The 22,500-nt window shown below is 37.4% G+C and overlaps 1 protein-coding gene across 1 annotated transcript in view; it reads left to right on the top strand.

Moving 5' to 3' along the window:
- Nucleotides 1-11,660: 11,660 nt before the first annotated feature.
- LOC144960747 (alpha-mannosidase 2x-like) overlaps nucleotides 11,661-22,500 on the top strand; it is a 33,809-nt gene continuing 22,969 nt past the window's right edge. The window contains exons 1-6 of the mRNA XM_078894040.1: nucleotides 11,661-11,727; nucleotides 12,715-12,855; nucleotides 15,452-15,663; nucleotides 17,303-17,387; nucleotides 20,512-20,597; nucleotides 22,352-22,485. Coding sequence (XP_078750166.1) covers nucleotides 11,711-11,727; nucleotides 12,715-12,855; nucleotides 15,452-15,663; nucleotides 17,303-17,387; nucleotides 20,512-20,597; nucleotides 22,352-22,485 — 675 coding nt within the window. The 5' untranslated portion in view covers nucleotides 11,661-11,710. The remainder of the gene's footprint in view (nucleotides 11,728-12,714; nucleotides 12,856-15,451; nucleotides 15,664-17,302; nucleotides 17,388-20,511; nucleotides 20,598-22,351; nucleotides 22,486-22,500) is intronic.

Here is a 22,500-nt window from a genome sequence, read left to right as displayed (position 1 = left end):
GGATTGGAAGGCCCAAGATTGACGTTGATATCTTCACAATCTTCAGTTAAATGTATAATTTATTTTCGGAGGTTTGAAGAGTCAATCTCTTGGAAAAATCGTTTTATAGGTAAGCTGGGGAGACCTTCCATAAGCTACTACATCCCGTCTTCTTCCGATGTTCTAGAGGGGGAACCTTTTTTTTTTAAAGTCTCCCCCCTCCCAAACCCCCTACTTGAAGTTCTAAGTGTAGGGGGTTCGGGAGGGGAGACTTTTTTTAAAAAAAGTTTCCCCCTCCCAAACCCCCTACTAGTACAAGAATACTTGGGATGTAGTAGCTTATGGAAGGTCTCCCGTAAGCTGTCATTAAGTCTCAAGACTAATTGATGATTTATTTTTTCTTTAAAAACAAGAAATAGCAATGATTTGATTGTTACAATATTATCAATTTGAATAGATTTGGTTTTTTTAAAACGAAACAATCCTAGTAGTGTTGGGTTATTTGATCGCTTTTACTCGATCGACGACCGAGCGCCAAGCCACGAGTCAGTGCTCGATCTCAATGCCGGAAGAGCGAGTTAGTAAAACGATCACTCGATCGTAAAACGATCAAGCGGGTTGTGAGCTTGAGACGATCTTGACACGTGAGACGAGCTTGAGACGATCAGGATTCGAGCGAGCGGAGGGGTAACGAGTGTTTCGAATCATTTCAAATTCAAACGATCACAGTTTGCCATCCGATACCAATCGCCAATGTTTGCACACGGTAGTCTGTGGTTCTTCCACAGCCCTCACTCCTTGTCAGATGTTAGTGTGTCTGGGTGGCAGTGGCAGGGAAATTCGTATAGGTGTATCACGCGTGTGTGACAAGACTTCATTAAACCTACTAAAGTTTGACTATCACACACACACACACACACACACACACATACACACACACACACACTAAGGCTATTTCTATGACACACACGCATCCCTCTATCAATGAACACTCCTACAGTAGTGCGGCTATGTGGTCTAGTCATGACGTAACTATAGGTAGTACTCTAGTCGACCATGGCTCTCGTGCATTATAATGGTCTAGTGGTATGACACCCGCTTTGGGATCGGAAAGTCCTGGGTTCGAGCCTCGCGCTCGGTGCATAGTTGAGTCTTTGGACAAGGCTCTTTACTCACATTCTCTCACCGTACTCAGGTGTAAAATGAGTACCTGGCCGTTAACAGCGTTGTCTTTGTCTGAAAAATTGTAATATCGCCTAACAGGCGGCATGTCCCGTCCTACATATTAAATGTTGCTGTTGACCGGGGACCCCTTTACAAAGCGCTTTGATCACATTTAGTGGATATTGTAAAGCTCAATTTTTTAAAGTAAAACATTAGCTTTGAATATGGAATGTTTCAATTTTAGATGCCTGTGTATTCTTTGTTAGTTCCCATCATCATCATCATCATCATCATCATCATCATCATCATCATCATCATCATCATCATCATCATCAGGGCAGCGGTACGGTCTTTGGTTGGCACCCGAAAGGTACCGAGTTCGATCACCCGCCGCTGAGTGGTCTTGAGCAAGTCACCTTGCCCTAACTAAATTTGCGGCGCTGCACTGCGGCTATCGCTTGGGTTATTCCAGTCTTCCCTTAGAATAGACCCGAAAGACGAATCTCCCCTATGGGATGAATAAAGGGAATTATGTTTAATTTATTTATCATCACCATCATATCAGCGGGATCATCATCATCACCACCACCACCACCACCCTAATAATAATGGATAAAATAAATATCAACACATTTCAATGTAATAATCAATCTAAAATCAATCAGTGCTCCTAAAAGACCCTTTGATTTCTTTGTCTAATTCGTTCCATACTTTTGGAGTCCCGACAAAGAAAGATTTTCAGCTAACTATAGTTTATATATGGGAATATTAATCAGTCGTTTATATTGGAATCGGAGTTGTCTAGCAGGTGTATTAGTTCAAAGCGCATTTCCAAGGATTTACCATGCTCAATGAACTTCACAATATTTTATTTTATTTATTCCTCCGGCACGCCATATCGACCATACATCCATTTCGTACAGTAGGTACCGATCGCTGTTTGGAGTCTTTTTGTATTAAAGCTCTTTACAATACCCGTCATTGCTTATAAGATAAGAATACATTCACACCTGAGTCAAGTGCCTGACACACGGACTTAACGTCTGGATCACAATTTTCAACAATCACTGTCACTCATCCGGCCATTGACAAGGCTTGATTTTGTGACAAGAGACACCGTACCACTGAGCGACCGAACAAATAATCACCATCTGCGCCATCGTCATCATCATCATCATCATCATTATCATCATCCTCATCACAGCCGTAACAGCCAGCAATACCACAATCATCATCTTCGGGTCCGGTCTATCCGTGTGGGGGTGGGGGTGGAACCTGCTAAAGTATTTCATTTTTTAAACAGAAACACGATAATCATCATCATCATCATCATCATCGTCATCCATTGTCGTCGGCATCGTTATCATCGTGTCCGGGAAATCCGTGTGTGTCTGGGTGTGGAACCTGCTAAATATTATTATTATCTACCTACCTAATAAAAACACACCATTCTTGTTCATTTATTTTTCAAATAATGAAATGAAAGGCACGACCTTTCCCGCACACACAAGAGGCGATGACGACCAGTGACAAATTATGGGAGGTGGGGGCGGCCGACAACTTTTGGCGCGACATAAATATGAAATGTTTAAGGTGACAGCGGGATGATGGTGGTGGGAGGGGGGGGGGGGTCTCAACCCTTCACCATCAACAACTGTTTGATGGCGTGTGTGTGTGTGTGTGTGTGTGTGTGTGGTGTGTGTGTGATGCGACGAACGATCATAATCAAGGCTGCCAGACAGCCAGATTTCTTCTTGCCCAAGTAGTCAAATAGACCCCAAATAGCCCAACACCACAAGCATTCTGACTCCCTTGAAAAACTCATTTGTTTTGATTAACAAAACAATCGACTACAGTTGGATAAACTTATCTTTTCATTTTTTTTAAATAAAAGATTTTTTTTTTTTTTAATGAATAATAATAGAAAAGCGTTTCTTAGTAACCAATTTTGAACTTGGCCATCTGGCAGCCCCCATCATAACCAGCTGCAGTCAAGCCAGCCACAGACATAAGAGAGGGAGGGGTATGTGAAGTTTCCTGTGGCAAACGAGTTGCTCGTGTTTTTTTTTTTCAAACGAATCACTGCTCGATGACGTCACTGACTCGAAACCCGCCCGAAACCGACTCGATTTTAGAGGACTCGATCGAAAACCCGCTCGATTTGATCGTTTCAAACTCGACCCAGCACTAAATCCTAGCAAGACAGTTTACAGTTTGGAATTTTCCTTGAATCAGGATTGCCAATTTGGCCGTTTAGAAACCAAATTCGAGAAAAATTGGACTCGTGAGAAAATGCCTGGCTGCCTGAAATTCCGTTTTGCTTCCTGGCCTCCATAATATGTTGTTTTACAACCCCCTAACCCGTAAAAGATGCGTTCAGGAATCCGGTTCTTTTAAGTCCAGGTGTCCTCAACCAAACCACAAAATGATTCTTTCTTGACCTATCCTTCCAGCATCTACTGTGTCGTCAGCTAAGAAAAAAAAACAACAGAAAGGTCAACTTTGTAGACTGAAAAGAGGAAAAAAGTATTTAGTGCGGCTATGTGGTCTAGTGGTAGGTATGGCACTAGCTTTCGGACCGGAAGGTCCTGGGTTCAAACCTCGCTCGGCGCATATTTGAGTCCTTGGAGAAGGCTCTTTACTCTCATTCTCTCACCGTACTCAGTTGTAAATTGAGTACCTGGCCGTTAACAGCGTTGTCTCTGTCCGAAAAAAAAGTATTTTCGCCTAACAGGCGTCATGTCCCGTCCTTCGTGTTAAATGTTGCTGTTGGCCAGGGACCGTTTGTAAAGCTCTTTGAGCACGTATAGTGGATATTGCGCTATATAAAAGCTCCAAAAAAAAAAACTCAATTTAAAGCGACAGGCATCAATGAGCTAACCATGTATGAATTGTTTCGCTTAACGACTCCAGACAGCAATGCAGTTGTTGGTTGCATCTTCTCTTTGTTTACAACAGTTAAAACAAAACCAAAGAAATAGAATGGAAACACAACATTGTGAGGTTCCGTTCAAGTCTTACGAAAGTGACGTCATACATTCACAGCAACACCAAGAGCAGCAGATTCTAATGGTGCTCACACTACTATAATCGACCCAATCAGCAAATTCTTTACCGCACTCATGCACCGTCGCAAACCCGCCCGGAATTTTCGTCACAACATTCACCGTTCAACTAGATGCTCTGCGGTTTCGGGTTCGTTCCCACATCGGGTACATGTTAGACAGGTGGAAAGTCCCCACTGATGAAGCGATTTTGCCGTTAGGCAAGTTCTCGACCGAAGCCGATTCGATACCACCCAGTGTCTCGTCTTACTGGTGGAGAAGCCTGGCAACTTCTCACCTAGTTTCGAGGAGTGTATGTCCCCGACCCCTCGAGGAAGTGCAGTCGTCCAAACCGACTTCCATCTTGTTTATATGCCTGTCCATAGTCAGGAAATCTGCGTACAAGGGTTGCGGGGACTTATTTCGACTCGACACGGGGACGCCGTCCATTATGCGCTTGAGAGGGCTATCACCAAGAGTGACTGCAGCCCAAAGGGAGCTTGCAGGACACAACACAAGGGGCTGGACAGGGCTGATCTCAGTGAGTCCTCGACGATGACAACGTTGAGGCGGAGGCTATGTGGTCTTGTGGAATGACACTCTTTTTCGGATCGGAAAGTCCTGGGTTCGAGCCTCGCTCGGCACATAGCAGTTGAGTCCATGGAAAAGACTCTTTACTCACATTCTCTTACCGTACTCAGCTGTAAAATGAGTACATGGCCGTTAACAGCGTTGTCTTTGTCGGGGAAAAAATGTAACATCGCCTAACAGGTGTCATGTCTCGTTCTATAATGTTACATGTTGCTGTTGGTCAGGGACCCTTTGTAAAGCGCTTTGAGCACGTTTAATGTATATTGCGCAATATAAAAGTTACTTAAAAACTAATTCATGGTTCTGTCTAATGAAATGTGACCCATCGTCATAAAACGGTATTATGTCGGAACGAACCAGATATTTAAAAGCCGAATTAAATGTTAAACTGGTCAAAAATATAAGTTGTTGACAACAGCACCCTAAAATACGGTGCCCATTCTCCTCAATAAAACATACAAACTAAACAGAACTCTGATATTTCTGGCTATAGGCTAAATTCAATTTTCAACATCTGAACCATCTCGACTTAATGCGGTTTAGAGCACTGTGAAAATGATGTGCATTGCCAAGTTGTATACAGTGTATCACAAACAAAACAGCGCGCCGTGTAGATTCTTGTGATAATATATTGGTTAGAATCAGCGTGGGTGCGCAACTGGATGCGCGGGTTGACGGAGGTAGGAAACAATAACAAACCCACATGGTTGCCATTACCTCCACCATCATTCTCGCTCACGGTTTGTGGAAAGCACTTCATTACAGGCACGTAATAGTGAATCTAGTTTTTGTTTTGAACATTTCTATTATTATTCTTTGTAAATTGACCCATATTAAAAGAAACATATAAACAAAACAGGCATGACCAGTCACTAACAATGCCGTGTAGTGTGTAGACAGTAACACAGTACGGTGAACATGACTGACACTGGGATCGGATTGTCGGAACCCATGAGTCGTTCGCAACTCTGCCTCACGTATTCATTTAATCAGTCAATTTAATTTTTATTAAGCTTGCGTAAAACATACAAACAAAAAAGACATGACCAGTCACTAACAATGCAGTGTAGTGTGTAGACAGTAACACGGTACGGTGAACATGAATGACACTGGGATCGGAATGTCGGAACCCAGTAGTCGTTCGCAACTCAGCCTCGCGTACTCATTTAATCAGTCAATTTAAATTTCATTTAGCTTGCCTATTCTTCAAGTTTATGTTATATTCACGTTTTCTATTTAAAAAGGGTAATCCAAACAGACCATAAAAACGATTTTATAATAAGCCGACTTCAACTTCCATCACTTACGACACGAACTTATTTTGGGTGGTTTTTTTTAACAAAACCGTTTGACTCAAACTAAAGCTTCGGCATTGGATAAGGAGCGAGGTCCCTGTTGCCATCTTGCTTAGTTTATACAGAGACTGGGTTGCCAGCTTGGCTGTTCTTGATAAATAGTAGTAAATAGCACAACCTTGTGCAATGAGAGATAGAGAGAGAGAGAGAGAGAGAGAGAGAGAGAGAGAGAGAGAGAGAGAGAGAGAGAGAGAGAGAGAGAGAGAGATTTTGAACAAAAAACGAATATCTCTCTCTCTTACCCTCTCTCTCTCTCTCTCTCCTCTCTCTCTCTCTCCTCTCTCTCTCTCCTCTCCTCTTCCTATTTCATCTGTCACACTGTTTGACAATCTTCTTCACCTGGCTCACTTGTACTTGTAATATCGGGTGTAAGGTAAAATTTTGAACAATTATTATTATTTATAAAATGCAGAAACTTTGCAAATAAACCGATAGACTAGATATTAATTCGATTCGAAAAGTGGAACACAAAAGGAGAATTTGCGAATACCCGGTCCAGACATAAGCGTCATGGTCTTATTTATAAAGTGCAGAATCTTTGCAAATAAACGGATAAAATAGAGATTAATTCGATTCCAAAAGTGGAACACAAAAGCAGAATTTGCGAATGCCCGGTCCAGACATAAGTGTTATGGTCTTATTTATAAAATCTAGAAACTTTGAAAATAAACGGACAAGATAGAGATTCATTCGATTCGAAAAGTGGAACACAAAAGCAGAATTTGCGAATGCCCGGTCCAGACATAAGCATTATGGTCTTATTTATAAAGTGCAGAAACTTTGCAAATAAACGGATAAGATAGAGATTCATTCGATTCGAAAAGTGGAACACAAAAGCAGAATTTGCGAATGCCCGGTCCAGACATAAGCGTTATGGTCTTATTTATAAAGTGCAGAAACTTTGCAAATAAACGGATAAGATAGAGATTCATTCGATTCGAAAAGTGGAACACAAAAGCAGAATTTGCGAATGCCCGGTCCAGACATAAGCGCTATGGTCTTATTTATAAAGTGCAGAAACTTTGCATATAAACGGATAAGATAGAGATTCATTCGATTCGAGAAGTGGAACACAAAAGCAGAATCTGCGAATGCCTGGTCCAGACATAAGCGTTATGGTCTTATTTATAAAGTGCAGAAACTTTGCAAATAAACGGATAGACTAGATGTTATTTCGATTCGAAAAGTGGAACACAAAAGGAAAATTTGCGAATACCCAGTCCAGACATAAGCGTCATAGTCCTATTTATAAAGTACAGAATCTTTGCAAATAGACGGATAAAATAGAGATTAATTCGATTCGAAAAGTGGAACACAAAAGCAGAATTTGCGAATGCCCGGTCCAGACATAAGCGTTATGGTCTTATTTATAAAGTGCAAAATCTTTGCAAATAGACGGATAAAATAGAGATTAATTCGATTCGAAAAGTGGAACACAAAAGCAGAATTTGCGAATGCCCGGTCCAGACATAAGCGCTATGGTCTTATTTATAAAGTGCAGAAACTTTGCAAATAAACGGAAAAAACAGATTAATTCTAATCGAACAGTGGAACACAAAGGCAGAATTTGCGAACAACCGGTCCAGACATAAGCGTTATGGTCTTATTTATAAAATCTAGAAACTTTGCAAATAAACGGATAAAATAGAGATTAATTCGATTCGAAAAGTGGAACACAAAAGCAGAATTTGCGAATGCCCGGTCCAGACATAAGCGTTATGGTCTTATTAATAAAATGCAGAAACTTTGCAAATAAACGGATAGACTAGATATTAATTCGATTCGAAAAGTGGAACACAAAAGCAGAATTTGCGAATGCCCGGTCCAGACATAAGCGCTATGGTCTTATTTATAAAGTGCAGAAACTTTGCAAATAAACGGAAAAAATAGAGATTAATTCTAATCGAACAGTGGAACACAAAGGCAGAATTTGCGAACAACCGGTCCAGACATAAGCGTTATGGTCTTATTTATAAAGTGCAGAAAATTTGCAAATAAACGGATAAGATAGAGATTAATTCGATTCGAAAAGTGGAACACAAAAGCAGAATTTGTGAATACCCGGTCCAGGCATAAGCGTCATGGTCTTGTTTAAATGAAACAATGCCGTTTAAAAAAATATATGGTCAATGAGTAATTAAGCTAAATATGCGGAGTTCAAATAGATAACTTGATCTGTGAATTTTTTTAATAATTAGCTGTTTTTATTCTCCATCATTTAGGTTATGTGATTAAGTTTATAATTGAAATACAAACTTTATCTCACTTATCAATGTTTTGCAATAAAGGAGAGTGTGAGTGAACCTGAGCAAAGGAAATTATTTGAGAGAGTGATATTTATCATGCTTTTCAGTTTGTAGTTGAATTCTAGAATGGATTCTTTATAGTTCTCATTGATTGTATGTCAGTATGTCAGTCTTTAGGACACCGATTACCCTAATGCGGCCACAATTTACAATGTGACGGCCACAAGCCCGTTAAACGCAGAGTGGGGTATTGTTGTTTGCAAGTAATGCTATGGTTTTAATAGGATATCTGTCTCCTATTAAAATACATTCCTGTGTTGGATTTTGGATTAAATTCATGTCTTCTTCGGATTTTGGGATATTTAATTTTCATGGATTGTGATTGTGATTTTCAAGACTATTAATGTAAGTAAATGCCCAAATAGATATTTTTATTCATTTATTCTTTATTTATTTTTTTTAGTTTTGTTTTGTTTTGAAGCATTTATTATAAGAAATATTGTACATATGCACTTATACACCAAAGACTATATCCTTTCAACTGCTTATTATTATTATTATTATTATTATTATTATTATTATTATTATTATTATTATTATTATTATTATTATTTATTATTATTATTATTATTATTATTATTATTATTATATAATAATAATAATAATAATAATAATAATAATAATAATAATATAATAATAATAATAATAATAATAATAATAATAATAATAATAATAATAATAATAATAATAATAATAATAATAATAATAATAATAAATAATAATAATAATAATAATAATAATAATAATAATAATAATTAATGATAAGTGCATTGAGTGAAATCCCAATCATGGTTGCCCAAATAAAACTGGCGCTAGAATCCCGACTACCTGTCTAAACGAATGTTGTTTGTACGATACATACTAACTACACGTTCAATATCGGGGGCAGAAAATATACGTTTGGTTTTATGAAATTAAAACAGTAGTCCCACATTGTTCTTTGATGTTATTTGTGGTTGCATTTGCTTTGAAACTTACACATTATATTGTGTTACATTGTTTACAAAATATTTCTGGTACTCGTATGCATGTGTAGTCAACGGACCACCGGTCAATCGTGTTCTTTATTATTTTATTATTAATTTTGGCTTGACATCTTACATATGTGAATTTGACAGGTTGTTATGGATGGTAATTATAACATTAAGTGATTTTTAAACATTTTTACGGCGTTTTAAATGTCTTTCTTGCATTCATTGCCGAGCACCTCCACGTTTCTGTTACTATTTTAACGATCAGCTGATTTTCTCTTGCCTCCCTTTAATTTCGCGGACTTTTTCAGAACGAGGCGTGGGAGTGGCTAATAGGGAATGAGATGAGAGGAAGAGTAGCGTCCCTTGATTGGACGTCACCGGCGGAAAAGTTATTAGAGAGAGAACGTCATGTTGGTTGTGCGCATGCGTCTCTCGTCCTCGCTTGGAGTGAAAGCGGCATGAGACACTTCGCCGAAAGAGAGAACGAGACAGGCGCATGCGCAAAACCATTTTGACGTTCTCTCTGTAAGGTGACGTCCAATCAAGGGACGCTACTCTTCCGCTAATCTCATTCCCTACGAAAACAAATTAAATGGATGTTTCGGGTTTCCGAATGAAACACTACAGACGAATGAGAAATGTGGTAGTGGCGCTGTTAAGATGAATTTTTATATTTATCTAAAACACTTATTTGTTTATTCATCTCAACTATGCCACTACCACATTATCTCATTCGTCTGTAGTGTTTCATTCATCCTGTTTTGTTCATAAAGGGGAACCCCGAAACGTCCATTTTATCTCTTTTCATCATATATTAAATTGAAGCTTATATATTAAATTTCACATTGTTATACATTTCTTCGAGCTTCGAGCTTCGCGACGGTGAACACGTGATGGTAAACATCGCGCGTTACGTTGGCCGTATACATATATATATATATATATGAGTGTTGGTGGGTACTCGTAGGTACGAAAGTGCTCGATAATGATGGTTAGAGCTAATATAAAATATAAATTGTATCACTCACTTATATGTGGCCAAGACAAATTGTATTATCCAGACTATAAAAGTTCATGGTTACACAGAGTTTTGTGTGTTGATTCGTTATACTTCCGGATGACAATCTTGTGAGTGATACAATATATATATATATATATATATATATATAATTATTTAATAAATATAAACACACACACACACACACACACACACATACACTGTGTTTAATTATATAGTTACTAGTTTCAGTATAGTCCTAGTTGTTTCCATAATCAAGGGGGATAGATCACAAACGAAGTCATTTTTTTTTTTTTTTTTTTGTTTCAGTTGGAGTGTTTATTCAGTTTCAAATCTAGATAGTTGTTTCTACGACAAAGGTAGAAAAATTATAAAGAAGATATTTTTTTTTTTTGAATCCACGAGAAACGACCCAAGTCTTCGGACAAAAACAGATGAGCAATTTGGTTTTAGTCTATTATTGTAACAACGATATAAACCTATATTATATTATTATACATGGAGTTTAAGTACTTGTATAGAGAGTATGCGCTTGGCGAAGAAGCTCATAACATCGCCATCCGGAAATATCACGGACCAACACACAAAACTATGTGTATCCATGGACTTTTATAGTCTGGTTCATACAGTTTAGTGAGAAGTACTCATAAACGTGGATGGCAAAAACAATAACAAAGACTTGATTTACGTCATCTTCGTTCTATCTATTCAATAATATTTATTTGGTTTCCAGTTAGCCCTCCCCCCAACCACCCGATTGGAACAGTGTTTTTGGTTCCCATTTGGCTACCTGGGTTTGGTGGTTTGGCCTCCTACTTTTTTTTTTCATTCTGGTAACTCAGACCGCTCGTGCTAACTGCAGGGTTGCCAATTTGGCAGATTTTCTGCCAAATGTCCTTCTTTTGGCAGAATTTGAAGTCGTCTGGCAGAGAAAAATCGGTTTGGCAGTTTGGCAGATATTTGGCAGATTTTACTTTCCGAGGCCTAGGGATGAATGTATAGGTCTACTCCACATCTTCCATGGCATTTTTATGTATTAGATATTTTTTTTAACTTGGGAAATGAAAAAAAATATTATGACATCGGCCTTGAGAATTTTTTGTTGAACAAAACTGATGAGTTTTCAAAGGGGTACTATAAATAATAAGGTTTGGCAGATTTTTGTGGTATTTGGCAGATTTTTAAAATCCAGTTGGCAGAATGCCTGAAATTAATCTGGCAACCCTGGCTAACTGTCCACTGTCAACATCTTCCTCGAGCAAATTTTGTTGTTTGTTGGATGAACTTTTTTATTCGGTGAGTTCGCTTACTTTTTATTTTATTTTTTATTTTTTAAATATTTTTTTTCTACATTTTTTTAGACCGCGTCTACGGTTCCGTTCCTTTGTCTTCTCCATAATTTTTCTATTTAAACTGAAAATGAAAACACCTTTTCATTTTCGGAAGGTCCTGGTACTGGTAGGTTCAAGCCTCGCGCTCGGCGCATAGTTGAGTTCTTGGAAAAGTCACTTTATTCACATTCTCTCACCATACGCAGGTGTAAAATGAGTACCTGGCCCTTGACTGTTTGGAAAGAGTGCAAAGGAGAGCAACAAAACTTATCACACACCTGAAAGACAAAACCTACTGTGAGAGATTGAAAGAATTAAATCTCCCGACCTTAGTAGATTACAGGAGAAGAAGGGGAGATATGATCCAAACATATAAAATAGTAAAGGGAATAGATAGGGTAGAGGCAGGATTCCTTAAACCAAACAAGAACATTCAGACACGAGGAAACAGCAAGAAACTGAAAAAAGAACGTTTTAAAACAAATAAAAGAAGGAACTTTTTTTCATCTAGCATTGTAAATAACTGGAATAAACTGCAAGAAACCACAGTATCAGCACACAATTTGAATAAATTCAAAGCAGAGTTGGAGATAAGCAACCCTAGGAAACAAGTTCAATTATAAAAATTGGTCCAATCATTAATAGATGAGGAGGAGCGAAGGAGACTACACCAAGTCTAAAAGTAAAAGCTCTATACAGAGGTATCCAGGTATCCAGGTTGACAGCGTTGTCTCTGTCAGAAAAAAATAATTGAAATATCGCCTAACAGGCGTCATGTCTCGTTCTACTTGTTACATGTTGCTGTTGGTCAGGACCCTTTGTAAAGCGCTTTGAGCACACTTAGTGGATATTGCATATAAAAGCTCAAGTGTTAAAAAAATCAAAACATTTTCTCCTACCCCCCCCCCCCCCCCCCCCCCCCCCCCCCCCCGAAACCAATCCCCTACCACAGAACCATTTTCCAGCGTCATGGAATGCTACAAAATGTTCCCATTGTAACGATGAGCAAGATGAAGGCGGTTCTGGTCGATCTTAGTGGTACCCTCCATGTGGAAGACGAAGCCATACCTGGGGCTGTCCAAGCGTTGGACCGGTAAGCCTTTATCATATAAAAATAAGATAAGATAAACTTTATTATTGATCCTGAATGGAAATTAGTATAATCTCACACGTCATTAATCATTAAATTATTAAAGTCAAAGATTTATACATTATCATGAACTAATTGATAAAACTACAAAGCTAATTTAAGACAATTTATAAGGAAATATAATAATAATAAAATATAGATAGCAATGTGCTTGGCTAAGAAGCTCACAACATTGCCATCCGGAAGTATAATGGACCAACACACAAAACTGTGTAACCATGAACTTTTATAGTCTGGTAAATACAGTTAATTGAGAATTACATACTCATAAACATGGATGGCAATAAAACAATAACAAAGACCTTAGTGACGTCAACTATCTATTCATCAGGTACAAGGAAAGCTATAAAAATCGGACATGAAGGTAGAATAGAATTGTAAAAAATGGATATGAAATGTGAATAGAATTTGAAAATAGATTGGGAAGGATTGCTCACAGCAGCCAACACAGGTTGATAAAAAGTAAAAGTAACGCATGACATTTAAATGTATAGATAAATGATAAATATTGTAAATATGTATAGATAAAGGATAAATAATGTAAATATGTATAGATAAAGGATAAATAATGTAAATATGTATAGATAAATGATAAATAATGTAAATATGTATAGATAAAGGATAGATAATGTAAATATGTATAGATAAAGGATAAATAATGTAAATATGTATAGATAAAGGATAAATAATGTAAATATGTATAGATAAATGATAAATAATGTAAATGTGTATAGATAAAGGATAAATAATGTAAATATGTATAGATAAAGGATAAATAATGTAAATATGTATAGATAAATGATAAATAATGTAAATATGTATAGATAAATGATAAATAATGTAAATATGTATAGATAAATGATAAATAATGTAAATATGTATAGATAAATGATAAATAATGTAAATATGTATAGATAAATGATGAATAATGTAAATATGTATAAATGATAAATAATGTAAATATGTATAGATAAATGATAAATAATGTAAATATGTATAAATGATAAATAATGTAAATATGTATAGATAAATGATGAATAATGTAAATATGTCTAGATAAATGATAAATAATGTAAATATGTATAGATAAGTGATAAATAATGTAAATATGTCTAGATAAATGATAAATAATGTAAATATATAGATAAATGATAAATAATGTAAATATGTCTAGATAAATGATAAATAATGTAAATATGTATAGATAAATGATAAAGTATGTAAATAGGTCTAGATAAATGATAAATAATGTAAATATATAGATAAATGATAAATAATGTAAATATGTCTAGATAAATGATAAATAATGTAAATATGTATAGATAAATGATAAATAATGTAAATATGTATAGATAAGGATAAATAATGTAAATATGTATAGATAAATGATAAATAATGTAAATATGTATAGATGAATGATAAATAATGTAAATATGTATAGATAAAGGATAAATAATGTAAATATGTATAGATAAATGATAAATAATGTAAATATGTATAGATAAATGATAAATAATGTAAATATAGCACATTGAGATACTAAGGAGCAGGCACTGGTGTAAGATAAAGATCTGAACAAATGTGTATGAAATATATAATGTCCGATTACTGGTAATCAGAAGGTCTGAGGTTCGATCCCTAGTCGAGGAAGATTGAATTTTTTTGGGATGGTTTTTTATTTCTTGTATTTTTCTTTCTTTCATACACACTTGTTCAGATGTTTAAATTTGGCACCATGTAAACATGCATAAATAAATAGATTTCATTGCGAATATAAAGTATCTTTCCAATTTCCTGTCATAAAATGTGTTCTACTGATTGTAACGTATTATGTCGCAATGAAAAAAAAAAAAAAAAAAAAATTGAGCTTTTATAATAGCACAACATTCACTAAACGCACTCAAAAGTTCTTTACAAAGGATCCCTACATTTTTAAAGTATCCTGGGTGCTTCTTGTTCCAATTGTAATTTGTGCTTTACAGACATCACGTCTCATCCTACTTGTTAAGTGTTGCTGTTGGCTTGGGACCTCTTGCAAAATGCTTTGAACCAGTTTAGTGGATATTGCGCTATACGAATGCTCAAGTTTAGTGACTTGACTACTAAACTACTAGAAGTAGAAGCTGAGGGCTGTAAAAAGTCAGAGTAATGTTTAAAAAAAAAAAGAAAAAAAGTATTCGTCCTTCAGAGCCATTAGGCCCATGAAGCCGGAGTTTATCCCAGTTTCTATAGCTTGAAACGGACAATAGCAATTGCTTGTTATCCTTTGGATAAGACACTAGACTATCGCAAAGTACTCTCCGACAAGTCTAACAGACTCAGCTACCTATCCACTGTTGGGTGGAAATGGGGATCTGTAAATAACTCGATTGCACCCAGGATCGACCTTTGACCCTTTGCGTGTGAAGCAGGTTATCGAGGATCCCCCCCCCCCCCCCCATAGTAATATAAATGGCTTTAAAAAGAACAAAGTACTAAAGTTGGAACATTTCAGCCTCAAAACCGTTCCTCAGCCAAGTTTGTTATTTGTTTCCTCTAGACTGAAAAAGCAAGCGGGGCTCCAAGTTCGGTTTGTTACCAACACGACAAAGGAGTGTAAGAGATCTTTGGTAGAGAGGCTGAGGAGGCTGAGATTCTCGATCACCGAAGACGAGATCTTCACGTCCCTGACGGCAGCCAGGAATTTGGTGGTGGACAGAAAACTCCGACCGTTTTTCATGGTGGACAAGGCGGCTATGGAAGATTTTGCAGGTGAGTATATTATAAAGACATAGTATGGTGTAACTACCCTCAATCGGGGGTCCTGAGATAGCTCGGTAGAATACTTCTCTCACAAGGTGTCACTACCCTCAATCAGAGGTCCCGGTAAGTCAAATTTTGAGCTCTCCGACCAACCAGACATGATTGGGTACCTTGGTCTTTTTCATCTTGCCTTTTAATACTTCATAATTTTGGCCTGAAAACCCTTCTTCAGCTAGTAATAAAGATGATAAAAACATTTCCGGACTGAAGGCAGAGAAAATTTGTGTTATTTGCCTGGATTTTAAGTTTGTTTTCTGTTATTTACTGAAGAAGGGTTTTGAGTCTGAAACGTTCTGTGCTTGGTTATAATTTGTTATTTTTCTTTCTCTTCCTTCCTTTCTTCTTTTAATTTGAAAAAAAACAATTCTATTGTATTCATCATCATCATCATCATTGCCTATTTCACCCTGGGTCAGGGTATAGGCCACAGACAAAGTTTCCATCCTTCTCTATCCTGAGCTAACTTTTTTATCTCATTCCAGGTCTTACCACTTCTCTGTATATCAGCTTCTTTAATTCTTCTCCATGTTCTTCATGGCCTTCCCCTTGATCTTCTGCCCTGAGGGTTCCAGTCCAATACTTTCTTTGTTATTCTGGTGTATTGTCGCAAATTTATGTAGGCGTCTTGATGTTTTACATGTCAGGATGTATTTGACTGCTATAATAAATAATAGTGAATTAGGTCTGTCTCTAAACTGTTCCGTTGTGATTGAATTTACAACGATAGGTGGCGGGTGGTTGGATGGGAGCATCACCCTTGAATCATATACCTATGATGTTCGCATGGGTGTACGATCCGATAGTGATGTCGTTTCTTCTTCTCTTTACTAGTCTATCCTGCTTCTTTGGTTTGTGATTGTATTTTTGACAGGGGATATTTTTTTTCCTGTAAATCTCCTACCTGTTTGTTCTTGGTTATTTATAATTTAGCTTATGATATCTTTAGGTTATGATTTTGATTGACATTTGTACTACTTTTGTTAGATTGCTTGTTTTTTTGTTTCAGCTGTCTCTCATATAACCTCAATTGTGTTGGAAGAGACCTAAAGCAACAAACAAACAAACAAAAAACAACGATAGGTGGTAGGTTGTTCCACATGCTTGAATTTACAACGACAGGTGGTAGGTTGTTCCACATGCGTACAGAAGGGGAAGAACGACTTTTCATGGCGCGGCACTGTATTCATTATTTTGTTCATTACTTTTTTTTTTTATTAAAAAATTTAAAAATTAAAATTGAGCTTTATATAGCGTAATATCCACTGAAATGTGCTCAAAGCGCTTTACAAGGGGTCCCTGGTCAATAGCAACATTTATCATGTAGGACGGGACATGACGCCTGTTAGGCGATATTACAATTTTTCGGACAAAGACAACGCTGTTAACGGCCTGGTACTCATTTTACACCTGAGTACGGTGAGAGAATGTGAGTAAAGAGCCTTTTCCAAGGACTCAACTAATCGCCGAGCGTGAGGCTCGAACCCAGGACCTTCCGATCCGAAAGCGAGTGTCATACCACATAGCCGCACGATCCATTTATTTTCATCCTCTGCCCCTCCCCCTCTCTCTCCCCCCCCCCCTCCCTCAGATATCCCACAAGAGGATCCCAATGCTGTGGTTGTAGGACTCGCCCCCGACGAGATGAATTACGATAAAATGAACATAGCCATGCGGTGAGTCGCTTGGACTGGACTGAATATTGAAAATGTTGCTGTTTTTGAAGCTGGAAAGAAAAAATACGAAAGAGTGAAAATGGAGAGGCTTCGTATGGGAACAAAACAGACAATGGACGTTTCGGGTACAAACCCTTTGTCAGCACAGCAGTACACAAATAAACGTGGAAAACAAATAAAATATAATTTATATTATATACGTTTTCCACGTTTATTTTTGTACTGCTGTGCTGAGAAGGGTTTGTACCCGAAACGTCCATTGTCTGTTTTTGTTCCCATACGAAGCCTTTCCATTTTCACACTTTCGTTAGTATTTTACGATCACCGGCTTCAGGCAGCCCTTACCGTTTTCTAAAGAAAAAATAGCGATATATAGTATTGAACTGTGAGCTTCAATTTAAAAGACCAAGACAGATACTGTGGATGTTTCGGGTTTTCCATTTATCAGCAATACACGTTGCCATTCGTCCTTAGTGTTTTATTCGTCATGTTTTGTTGATAAAGGGGAAACCCGAAATGTCCATTGTACTTGTCTTTGTCTATTAAATCGAACCGTACAATTCAATGCTTATCTTTATTTTTTTTTTACTAGACTGAATCACAACATTTTGTGAGTAGATATCACACACACACACACACACACACACACCAAATACATCCACCTAGGAAGCGTTTCTGAACTCCCATCGTGGGCAGGGAGGCACTTACTGTCTTCTATTCCCCCCCCCCCCCCCCCATAGATGGTGTGCGTTTGGCTAAGAATAATTGCCTTCCAGAATTGTAATGGGCCAACACACAAAACTATGTGTAATCTTGAACGTTTATAGTCTGGTTAATATTAATACAGTTTAGTGAGAATTACTCATAAACACGATGGCAAAAAACAATAACAAAGACTGAGTAACGTCAACTTTGTTCTATCTATATCTGTTTTCCAACTTGCTTTCTGTCTTTGTTTTGGAATGAGATTACTTGGTTTTGTTCTGGCCCTTGCCCGATGCCCTTCCTGGGAGGGAAACAGTCAAATGTATCGTCTCAGAGTTTTGGGAGATGATATTTTTTGCCTTGTAAATCATCTCTCTGTTTTGCGCTGCATTAGTTTTGATTTACCTATATATGATTTGTAAACATTTGAATGTGTTTCTCTTAGTGGTATCCTATGCTTGTGTCTGGATGAGACTTTTAGGTGATCTCAAACCAAGTACACTGATAGTGTGCTCTTGGAATCTACATCTGTTCCCTATTTGAACCAATTCCACTTCGTCTTATTTTTTCTCGTATTCTTTCAATTGTAAATCTATAAGTTTTTGCTATCCCGTTGTCTTCTTTTATTTTTTTCTGGTGCTGAAATGACCCAAATGCGTTCCATTGTCATAAAACCATTAAAAACAAACAAATACATTCAGTTGTTCACATGACAAGATATGTTTGATAGTTTCTTGTCTACCAGATGGGAGTATACATTGATTTTATGACAACCCTATCGTTTTTTTTTTGTTTTTTTTTTTATTTAATCGTTTCTTTGTTGCATAAAATCGTCCTTCAGAGCCAACAGGCCTATAGAGCCGGAGTCTATCCCAGTTTCTATAGCGTGAAACAGACAATAGCAATTGCTTGCAACCCTTTGGATAGGATGCTAGTCTAATGCAAAGTACTTTTCCACCAAAATCTAGCAGATCCAACTACCCAATCACTGCCTGGTGGACGTGGGGGTGTTAAAAAAAAATCCCAAACGCTCTCCAGTTCACTTGACTGAAAATCAAATGAATTTGTTCAATGGCGCATGATGTCACTACTACAACTCCTGTTAGATATTTAAAAACTTTTCTTGTTATTTTCTTGGCTCATATTTAAAAAAAAAAGAAAAAAATTAATTTGTCGCTGGAGTTTGAAATGTATAAAAATTAATTTGTAAAATTAAAAAATACTGTTGCGTAAAATTCAATTAATTTCTGAGACTAGCTTCGCTTTCCACCACTACCATTTTTTTTTTTGTTGCTTGTAAACTGTGCCCGGGATCGATCTCGGTCCCTGTGTGTGTGTGAAGCGAGTGTTCTACCAACTGAATATTGGGACCAGCTGGCCTGTCTCCTCTACCATTGATGTAGTCAGAAGGTTGAGGTAAGGCAGAGCTGCCAACCTACCGCAAAAAATGCGGAATTATACACATTTTCAGCGCTTGTACGCATTTCCTCCAAGATTGCACCCATTTTCATTGTACGGAGTCACTTCAGTTTTCTTTAGTTTTAATAGCCTGGATGCTCGTATCGCTGTTGTCTTAAGCCTGCTGGATCGTATTTTTGACCAATTATGATCTTCATGCTGGGAGGTAAAATTCTGAAAGGATTGGATTATAGTCTTGGTAACATCATTGTTGCTGCAATTGAGCTTGTGCGGTGTGACTTTATGTAATTATACCTTCCTCTTACTTTCACAATGGTTAGTTTCCGTCGATTTCAGGATTATACCCATTTTTATGAAATCTCCCCCATTTTGAGGTCCCATTGTACACATTCTCATCAGATGGGGTTTGCAGATTTGGGTAAGGGAGGTAACACTAGAACAGTGACCTCTACTTTATATTCCATTTTATTTTCACAATAAGTGACAGTTAATGACAGAATCAGTCGGATGGTGAAAAGCTTTGATCTGAGATATTCCCAAGTTTAGTTAGAATGTCGATTTTAAAAATAAAAAATGAGTTCTTGTTATAAATGATTAAATCAATCCTTTTTGTACATCTTCGGGAAACTGCAAAGCTAAATTTCACTTCTAAATATTTTTTTACAGCCAAGTTGAAAAAGTATCAATTTTGAGAAAAGTTGCTGGATACTTTTCACCTACATCTGACCATAACTTTATGAAAAATCACCCGATTTACTTCAAATAAAGATTAAAATGCTCTGGGAGCATATTCTTTCAGAAAATGAAAAAAATAAAAAAATATAAAATCCAAAATTTTCACCTTCCGACTAATTATGTCACGCACTGACACAATATAATGTTTCATTGCAAATGTAGCTTTGATACCAAACATAATTATACTGCGTTGACTTTCTGTTTCATGTCATCTCTGTGAAATAAATAGACTTACCCCCAACCCCCTCTCTTTCCTTTCTTACAGCTTAATCCACGAAAAGCAAGCGACATTGATAGCCATTCACAAGGCGCGTTACTATCGGCGGTCTGATGGACTAGCACTAGGACCAGGTGAGAGTTATCTCCCATAGTATACACTGTTTCTGACGGACATGCCAGTATGGGGCAGTATGGCCTTTGCTTCTTACCCAAAAGGTGCCGAATTCAAATCCCCGTTGTGCTATGTGACCTTGACCCAAAAAGTACCAAATTCAGGGCTGCCAGATGATCGTGGTTTCGCGAATTTTTGAGGCCATAAAATTAAAAAAAAAATTTGTGACTTTTTTTTCTCCCGAATATTAACTGGCGACATTATTATGGTTAGAAAGGAGCTCATTTACGATGAATGAGTAGAGATATGTAGATACTATTAATGTGGGGCAGTGAATGGTTACATTTTGAGGATTGGTGGGGCCTTTGAAATTGACGTTGCTTTGTTTGTTTAATGCATTTCCTCTGAATGGTAATCCCTCTATCTACTCTGCACTCTCTTGTTTAAGATATGTATTGTACAAAAATCTTTACTAAATTGCTTATATTGAAATGCCTGGGTGGGATCCTGACCTCCATTGTGGGCAGGGAGGTACATGCTTTGTCTTCTATCCCCCAACCCGTTTTCCAATTGTTTCCTGTCGTTGTCTTGGAATGAGATTACTTGGTTTTGTCCTGACCCTGGCCAGAGTCCTTGGCTGGGAGGGAAACAGTCGAATGTATAGTTATAGTTTTGGGAGATTATATTTTTTTTCCTTGTAAATCATCTCTCTGTTATGCATTGTATTATGTTTAGTATACATATTATATTATATAATTGGTAAACATTTGAGTGTATTCCTCTTAGTTGGGACCTGTGCTTGTGTCTGGATGAGACTTGTAGGTGATCTCAAACTAAGTACTTTGACGGTGTGGTCTTGGAATCTACATCTGTTCCCTATTTGAACCAATTCCCCTTTGTCTTACCTTTTCTTATGTGCTTTAATTGTAATTCTACAACTTTTTACTATCCCATTTTCTTCCTTTTTACTGGCGCTGGTATGACCTTAATGTGTTGCAAGCGCCATAAAACCCTTAAAAACAAAAACAAAACAATGGACAATAAGCCACATTTCAATATAAGTTTCAGGCTTTTTTTTGGCCTGACCTCCTTGCACCAATGAGCGCACAGAATCCACTGAGCGCTCGAAGACTCGTTCTACTACATGTTACGTGTTTATCTTGGTCTGGGACCCCTTTCTAAAGCGCTTTGAGTAGCTTTAGTGGATATTTTGAAATATAAAAAAGCTCAATCAAAACTCAAAAAGTTTCTTATATTTACTGGGATAGGAGGGTGTTTTTGAAGTGTTTCATTCATCTTGTTTTGTTGATAAAGGGGAGACCCGAAACGTTCACATTAGTTCACATTATCTGTACATTTCACTACTTATCTTTATTTTTGTCTCATGTAGTGACTATTTGAGTCTTCATAGGTGCGGCTATGTGGTCTTGTGTTATGACACTCCCTTTCGGATCAGTAGGTCCTCGGTTCGAGCCTTGATTGACGCAAGGTTGAGTCCTTGGAAAAGGCTCTTTACTCACATTATCTCACCGTATTCAGGTGTAAAATGAGTACCTGACCGTTTACAGCATTGTCTCTTTTGGAAAAAAATTGTAATATCGCCTAACAGGCGTCATGCCTCGTTCTACATATTAATTGTTGCTGTTGGTCAGGAACTCCTTGTAAAGTGCTTTGAGCACGTTTAGTGGAAATTGCGCTATATCAAAGCTCAACTTAAAAAAAACTCAACTTCATAATTATTATTATTATTTTTTTTTTCAATTTGAGCGGCCAGGTCCGTTTGTGACTGCTCTGGAGTATGCGACAGACGTGACGGCCGAGCTGGTCGGAAAACCTTCCAGGGAATTCTTTCTATCGTCCATATCCGGACTAGGATGTGATCCGTCGGATTGCTTCATGGTGGGGGATGTGAGTTCGGATCTC

The sequence above is a fragment of the Berghia stephanieae genome, chromosome 15 (genome assembly GCF_034508935.2).
Source record: "Berghia stephanieae isolate SIO BIC M18660-M18661 chromosome 15, UCSD_Bste_1.3, whole genome shotgun sequence".
Lineage (NCBI taxonomy): Eukaryota > Metazoa > Mollusca > Gastropoda > Nudibranchia > Aeolidiidae > Berghia > Berghia stephanieae.
This window is presented reverse-complemented; position numbering and strand designations above follow the sequence as displayed.